Here is an 8,206-nt window from a genome sequence, read left to right as displayed (position 1 = left end):
GTAATGATTATTATTACTATATATATATATATATATATATATTTTTTTTTTTTGGTTTATTTTTTACAAGTTTTTATATCAGAGTTATGAGTAATGTACGTGTGAGTTTGTATAATATTTCTTGTGCAAACAGAAATGTATATTTTGGGAAGATTATTAGCTTTATTAAGGCATTGCAATTGAGCTTTGTCCTGACGGGGACTCAATCCAATGACATGAATCAATATTTACATAGAATTATATTTAAAATTTTTGAAATTTTAGCATATTATATATATATATATATATAAACAATCTCTTATGGCCAAGTTGCAGTAGGAGTCTAGGCACATAAATCATTTTGGAAGGGGAGTAATTAAGTACTGGTGCTCATATTTGCCTTATTTTTGTGTTTTTGTTAGCAGAGGCTTAACCTTCTTGTATTCTCAGCTGTGACGAGATCATCGTTTTTATCCTGTTGCAAATCTGGTTTAGTCCCACATCGCCTAATTGAGGGGGAGTCCATGTGCATATATGTGGGGGGCAACCCCACCCTATCAGGCCGGTCTTTTGGGGTTGTGGGTCCCCCGCTGTGTGCAACATTGGTGCTTTCGTTGAGAGCAGGTGGTGTGGGACTGGGTGAGGGCGACCCGGTGGAGGTTCGACCCGGTGGGGGGCGACCGAGGGAGGGTTCGACCCGAGGGGACAAAGCACTGAGTGAAGTGCCCTGAGTGAAGCGCTGCTGAGTGAAGTGTCGTTGAGTTAAGCGTACCTGATCCGACGAGGACGTCGGGTCTGATCGGGGGAGCAATGTTGCAAATCTGGTTTAGTCCCACATCGCCTAATTGAGGGGGAGTCCATGTGCATATATGTGGGGGGCAACCCCACCCTATCAGGCCGGTCTTTTGGGGTTGTGGGTCCCCCACATTGTTGCACACAGTGGGGGACCCACAACCCCTAAGCCGAGCTGATAGGGTGAGGGTTGCCCCACTATATGCATGGACTCACCCTCGATTGGGACTGTGCGATTTGCGACATCTCCGTCGACTCGGCGTCCTCGTCGGATCGAGTCGACTCAGCGACGCTGCCGGCAGCTGCACTCGGCGAGCTTCACTCGGGTTGTCACTGATCGACCCTCACTGAGTCGGCCCTCTGCATCGGTAGAACCCTCCATTTGGTCGGCCCTCTCGCTGGGTCCGCACCGCACTGCTCTCAGCGAGCACCATGTTGCTGCGGTGGGGACCCACAACCCCAAAGGCCGGCTGACAGGGTGAGGGTTGCCCCACATATGCACTGGACTCCCCTCAATTAGCGATGTGGGACTAAACCAGTTGCAACATTGCTCCCCGTCGGACCCGGCGTCCTCGTCGGATCGAGATGCAGCAACTCAGCGACACTTCACTCGGCGCTTCACTCGAGGGGCACTTCACTCGGGTTTTGTCCACGGTGGGAACCCTCACTGGTCGGCCCTCTCTTGGTCGGAACCCTCCCATTGGTCAGCCCCCTCACCCGAGTCCCACGCACTGCTCTCAGCAAGCACCGTTGTTGCCTACGGTGGGGACCCACAACTAAAGACCCGGCACGATAGGGGTGGGGTTGCCCCCCACATATATGCACATGGACTCCCCCTCAATTAGGCGATGTGGGACTAAACCAGGTTTGCAACATATCCACAGTAAACTTTTGCAATACAATTAATCATATACATATATACGTACACGGTACACATAAAAACATCTTAGTTTGCATGGCTTTATGAAAGCATGCATGCAACACAAGCAGGAGAGAGAAGGCACATGTTCAGTTTTATTATGTATTTGGGCTGTTCAAAAACACACAATCTAACACTCAAAAGATGTTCGTTTTGCGATTGAATCCGGCCCATTAATTTGTTTTTTTGGATTGTGAGGAGATTTGTCAAATATGTGAAACATTATCGTTTTCAAAATAAAAGAGAGGTTTTAAAGTTCTCCATCTTTGTTAAAATAGTTAAAAGAAAATCAGCCCAGCTTCACAAGGTAATTAGTACCCATTTCCCCTCTTAACGCAAAGATTTAGGGTCAAATCCTACAGCTTTCTCACATTTAATTTTTTAAGAAAAAATAGTTGAATAATGGCATTTTCAATGCATTTTTTGACAATTAACTTAGGGCATGTTTCAACTGAGAGCGAAATCAAAGTTGCTTTAACTGATGAAAGTGTAACTGAGTTCATACGTTTTCATTTCAATTGAGGTGAAGATGTTGAAATGAAGTCTACAAAAACTTATTTTCAATGACTCATATAATTTGCTATAATTATTTTTTTAAAAAAAAGACTTACTATTTTCATAAAAATCTTAAAACTATTTTCTTTTTAAAGATTAATTCAATATTACTTCAAACTTAGCGTTATAAAATTAAAGATAACATATATAATTATTTTTTCTTCCAAATTTAAAAATAAGCATGCATATTTATGTAAATCTTTTTCAAATTTTAATATTTTATTTTCAATGAGTTCAAATAATTTTTAGTTCTTTTAAAAAAATCAAGCGGGTAATTTATTTTTGCATTTCACATTGATTTTAAATTTAAAATAGTGTCATGAGGGATTGAACAAAGTTTTTAATTAAAAAATTATTTTTAAAAAATAAAATATAAACAAAATTTTAACTTAAGATAAAGTACCAATTGGTTTAAAGAAAATCATACCACCTCTCAATACTTGATGTTTATGTTGCACCAATTTTTTTTTTCCATAAGAAAAAAGATATCTAAAAGAAGGGAGATCATGTCACTTTCTTCACTTCTTTTTCCTCATTTACCAGGAAATAAACATGTAAATAAATTTAAAAAAGATGACGATGTTTAAATATTTGCTTCAGCGTTGAAAATAAGGAAGGGATATGATTTCCTTTGCTTTAGGTATTTTTTTCTTATGTCTATGAATGCCCGTAGTTGGGCACAGTGAAGATTGTAGAGAAAGACAAACGCATCAACAAGTTTGATTAAATTTACTTTGGGTTGATTAGTTTTGATTTCAATTTTTAAATAAGTTGTTGTAGGTTTAACAGAAATAAAAGTGGACGATTTAAATTGATTGTACATTATTATTATAATTATGATTTATGGTTCAGATCAAAATATTGTGTATCCACTATACAATCGTTCAAATCCAATGGCTGATACAGACGTTCGTTATCTACAAATGTCCATAAATAACAAGTTTTATATATATATATATATATATACACATACGTGTATATTAAGAGAAGAATTATTATGAATGGATGAAGCAGAAAGCAACAACTCGAGCTCATCTTCGTTCAAAATGTCTTGGGGAAAGAGCACGGAAGCATCCACTTGACAAATGTGCATTGGAATTCAATCGTTGATCAAATGCCAATTTAAAATTCTAATAAAGACATCACATCACAATTTAATGAAAATAAGCAATTTGAAATTCCTGTTTAAAATGTACTTGTTTTTCTTGAATGTTTGTGGTTCATCCTTTTTTTTTTTTAGTCTTGTTTAAAATATGATAAAGTTTTGCTATCAAAGGTTGTTGGGTCATAATTTTTATGATTTTGTCTATATATACAATGAACCTTGGAAACTATCCCCATGGAGTGACAACACACTTTAGACTTTGGACAAAGAAATGAATTTTAAAATTATATAATATTAAAGCACATTCAAACTCATCTAAAGACCAACCACTGAAGTTAGTGGTCTATTTCTTCAGCTTACTAATCCAACGGAGAAAATTACAGTCCATTGAAAAATCCAATCCACGTGGCTGAAATTAAGAAGAGGCTTTTAAATGTCACCTGTGAAAAATAATAAAATTATTTATCAAACTTGACTTTTCATTTACTGTTTATCATTTTTTCTTCTGATTTTATTTTTTAATTGTTATCCTGAAAACAACTCTGGGTGGCTGGGTGTTTAATTTTTCTGGGTTTAAACTTTTGATTTTTTTTCCTATAAAAACCAAAGTATATATTATTTTATCTTTGATAAAATACTGTAGTTTATTTATTAAAATCAAATTAATATTTAGTATTTAATAATATACATCATAAAATTTATTTACTTAAAAAATCATTTTAACTCAAACAATATCTAAAAAAAAATTTAACATCAGTATCACAGCAAGTGAGATGCTTTTTTAATTCCCTCAAATACTTCGAAAATAACACAGTGATAACAACAATAATAATAATAATAATAATAATTCCCACTCACGGACTGTCTAAATTAACCATTCGAAGATATGGTATTATATCATCTATGCACGTAGCTTTACACCAAACACAGAACCTGAAGTCATGCATGGAGTCTTTTCCACATTATATAACGTGCTGGAACAACTACTAGTGCAGTATGACTTTCAAAGATAGTTAGCGGCCTTGTGTTGTTATATATATGTGTATACATATATATGGGCGCAAATTAGGAAGTTACACCCTCAGCATAGAGTCATTAACTAGTTACAAACCAAAACTCATAGTTAATTCAAATCAATGGCGATTAGCAATGAAGTTGATTATGAGAAGGCGCCAACAGCTGCGGTGCTAGCCATCGGAACGGCCAACCCTCCCAACGTTGTAGAACAAAGCACATACCCTGACTACTTCTTCAGAGTCACAAACAATGAGCACAAGCATGAGCTCAAGGAAAAATTCAAGCGAATATGTAAGTCATATGATTTAGTGTAATGTTTACAATTAGAATTTTAAATTATCAAAATTTTATGACGAAGATATTTTATATTTTATTTATTACTTATGTGTCTATATATGGGATTAATATCCTGGTCTTAAGTATTTTATTTATTATGAATTAATTTTATTATTTTACATTTCAACATATATATTATCAAGAGAGTTGCATTGCTTGAGGTTGTGAGTTTGCTTGCTTATCAACAATGTGAGCATGTTTGTTTGCTTGCAGTTGATCATATGAGCTTATTTGCTTGTTACTGATACAAGGCGTGATATAAACAATTTATTTTTAGAAATATCTAAAAATTAAAATTTTAGATTATCAAAATTTTAATGTAAGATATCCATGTTTATATGTATTAGAGAATCTTAACGTGAAAAAAAGTGAACTTGAGAGTAACGATGCCGTCTCACGACACATTTTATTTATTATTTAGTTATTTTAGTATTTTTAAATTTCAACAACATACGTGCATGCATGCATGAACGTTTCTTTTGTAAAAAATTAGAACTAATCTCCATGCATATATTCACGAATGAAGGTGAGAAGTCTATGATCAGGAAGAGACATATGTTCTTAACTGAAGAGATACTAAAAGAGAATTCCAATCTGTGTTCCTTCAAAGAAGAGAACTCACTAGACACTCGCCATGACATAATGGTGGAAGAGGTGCCAAAGCTAGGAGCAAAGGCCGCCATCAAAGCACTGGAGGAATGGGGACGTCCACGGTCTGAGATCACACATGTCATCTTTAGTGCCATCGGTGGCCCAGACTTGCCCGGAGCCGACTACAGGCTGATTAAACTCCTCGGCTTCTCACCGTCCACCAAACGTGTCATGCTCTACGGCCTTGGCTGCTTTGCCGGTGGCAGCGTGCTACGTATAGCTAAAGACCTGGCAGAGAATAATGAGAATGCTCGTGTGCTCATTGTGTGTTCGGAGATTAATGCTGTTTTTTTCCGAGGACTTGATGATGTTCACTTTGATAACTTTGTATGTCAAGCTATCTTTGGTGATGGAGCTGCGGCCGTGATCGTAGGAGCTAACCCTATTCCCGGCATTGAGACTCCTATCTTTGAGCTAGTGTCCACGGATCAATCTATACTCCCGGATAGTGAGGGAGCCATTGAAGGATATCTCAGGGAGGTGGGGCTTGTGTTCCATTCTATCAGCCAAGTACCGAACATCATTGCAAAGAACATTGAGAACAGTTTGGTGAAGGCGTTCAAACCTTTGGGTATCTCAGACTGGAACTCATTGTTTTGGATTGTTCATCCTGGAGGGCGTGCTATTCTTGATAGGGTTGAAGAGAAGTTGGAGTTGAAGCCAGAGAAGATGAGAGCCACTAGACATGTGCTCAGTGAGTATGGGAATATGTCTAGTGTGTGCGTTCTCTTCATCATGGATGAGATGAGGAAGCATTCGGTCAAGCAAGGGCAAAGCACAACCGGAGAAGGGCTTGACTATGGAGTGCTATATGGATTTGGCCCTGGCTTGACTATGGAAACTGTTGTCCTCCGTGCATTTTCTTGCAATGACCAAAAGTAATAGGTGTGATTTATTTTTACACATGTCAAACAAAGTATTTGTGTTTTATCTTATAATAAAATATTATTATTAATTGTCACGTCACAAGGATGATAACTCATTCTCTTATTATTAAGTCAGAAGTGGAGGGATTAACTCTCTCCCATGCTAAGGTTAGTGGCTTGTGCGTTTTATTAATATATAAATATAAATATATATTTATATTTATATTTATATTCATATTTATAATAATATATTTTAAAAAATATATGTGTTTTTTTTTAATTAGTTAGTCACCTTCCAAAATTGGGGGTTGGAAATGTTCAGTAAAATACACATTGCTCTCATTGCTAAAACAAATAGATAATGCCCCAACCTTTGTAAGAGAAGAAACGATCAACACTACCTTTGTAATCGAATAGATAATGCCAATCTAACATGAAACAATGAGTAATTGGAGTGCCAAGTAGGGTTTGGAAATGTTCAGTAAAATACACATTGCTCTCATTGCTAAAACAAATGCCCCAACTGAGGTCACAGATTTTAGACCCATCAGTCTCATCAATTCCACTTGCAAAATCATTTCCAAAATTCTTGCTTCAAGATTGAGTCAAAAAATTGGGGAATTAGTTGACATATCACAATCTGGATTCATTAAGGGTAGATGCATTGCTGATAACATTATTGCTGCCCAGGAAGTGATCTTTAATCTTCAAAAAAAGAAATTACTTGCCTTTGCTTTAAAGGTTGATTTTGCTAAAGCTTTTGATTCATTAGACTGGAACTTTCTTCTTGAAATTCTTACAGCTAGAGGTTTTGGCAACCGCTGGATTTCTTGGATACACACCATTCTCAATACTGCCAAAACACAAATTCTCATTAATGGAACACCTCAGGGGTATATCCGATGCAAAAGAGGATTAAGACAAGGTGATCCCCTTTCTCCCCCTCCTTTTCGCCTTAGCGGCTGATACCCTCAGTGCTATGTTCTACCATGCTATTAATTCCAAAGTTTTAGTTGGAGTTCAGCTCGACCACTCAAACGGCATCTGTCAATTACAATATGCAGATGATTTAATTATTTTTCTACTGGTGGACATGACGATCTCAAAATCATTAAATTATTACTTTATCTCTTTGAAGGTTGTTCTGGTCTTTCAATTAATTTCTCAAAGAGCTGTCTTTGCTCCACAAATTTGGTTACCAACCTCACTCATCTTCAGCCAGAATTCTCAATCGCAAAAGGGATTGTCTACCCATTACATACCTGGGTGTCCCCCTCTTTGGTAGACGTCCTAGGCGACAAGATTGGACAAGGTTAATTGATACCGTCCGTGATAGGCTTTCACACTGGAAAGCAATTTACCTTTCCACGGGGGTCGACTTACCCTTATCAATTTCAGTACTTTCATCACTCCCCGATGTACTCGGATGTCGATGATTTAAACTTCCGACTTGGGTCATTCATGAGATTGATAAAAATCGGGAAGAGACTTCCTTTGGAAGGGCCCGGATCTGGGATCTAAGGGAATTAGATTAATTGATTGGAAAAGAATCTGTCGACCCTGTAACATGGGTGGTTGGGGAATTTTGGATTTACAAGTCTTCAACAACGCGCTGCTGGGTAAGTGGTGGTGGAAAATTATAACAAAGCCGGTTTCCTATTGGACCAAGATAATCAATGCCAACTATGCGATTAGAGACTCGCCTGGCATTTTATTTCATCAACCACCTAGAAATAAGTCTTTCTTCTGGTCGGGAATTAATGCCATTCTACCCTCATTTCGATCATGTATAATCAAATCAATTGGGAGCGGTAATAATACACTTTTTTGGTTTGACAGATGGTTAGAGGGTCTTTCTCCAAAAAAGCGGTGCCCATCACTTTTTTTGGAATGTTCGTTTCCTTGGATTACAGTAAGACAATTTATTCATATTCTTAACTCCAGTGGTAATACATTCTGAACAACCTCCACAGATGACTTTGACAT

The 8,206-nt window shown here is 37.2% G+C and overlaps 1 protein-coding gene across 1 annotated transcript; it reads left to right on the top strand.

Moving 5' to 3' along the window:
- The first annotated feature begins 4,428 nt into the window (after positions 1–4,428).
- On the top strand, positions 4,429–6,309 carry LOC120280001 (chalcone synthase-like). Its single transcript, XM_039286690.1, has 2 exons — positions 4,429–4,658; positions 5,230–6,309. Exons 1-2 carry the CDS (start codon positions 4,487–4,489, stop codon positions 6,234–6,236), a joined length of 1,179 nt encoding a protein of 392 aa, XP_039142624.1. The 5' UTR covers positions 4,429–4,486; the 3' UTR covers positions 6,237–6,309.
- Positions 6,310–8,206: the final 1,897 nt, after the last annotated feature.

This window comes from Dioscorea cayenensis, chromosome 17 (assembly GCF_009730915.1).
Source record: "Dioscorea cayenensis subsp. rotundata cultivar TDr96_F1 chromosome 17, TDr96_F1_v2_PseudoChromosome.rev07_lg8_w22 25.fasta, whole genome shotgun sequence".
Taxonomy (NCBI): domain Eukaryota; kingdom Viridiplantae; phylum Streptophyta; class Magnoliopsida; order Dioscoreales; family Dioscoreaceae; genus Dioscorea; species Dioscorea cayenensis.
Note: the sequence above shows the minus strand (reverse complement) of the source record. Positions and strands in the feature narration are given on the sequence as shown.

Bases quoted from the DNA above. Each gene is read 5' to 3' on its own strand.
- LOC120280001 (XM_039286690.1), top strand. From the start codon at position 4,487: ATGGCGATTAGCAATGAAGTTGATTATGAGAAGGCGCCAACAGCTGCG. The intron at 4,659-5,229 runs GTAAGTCATATG...TCACGAATGAAG, and splicing joins GGAAAAATTCAAGCGAATAT to GTGAGAAGTCTATGATCAGG.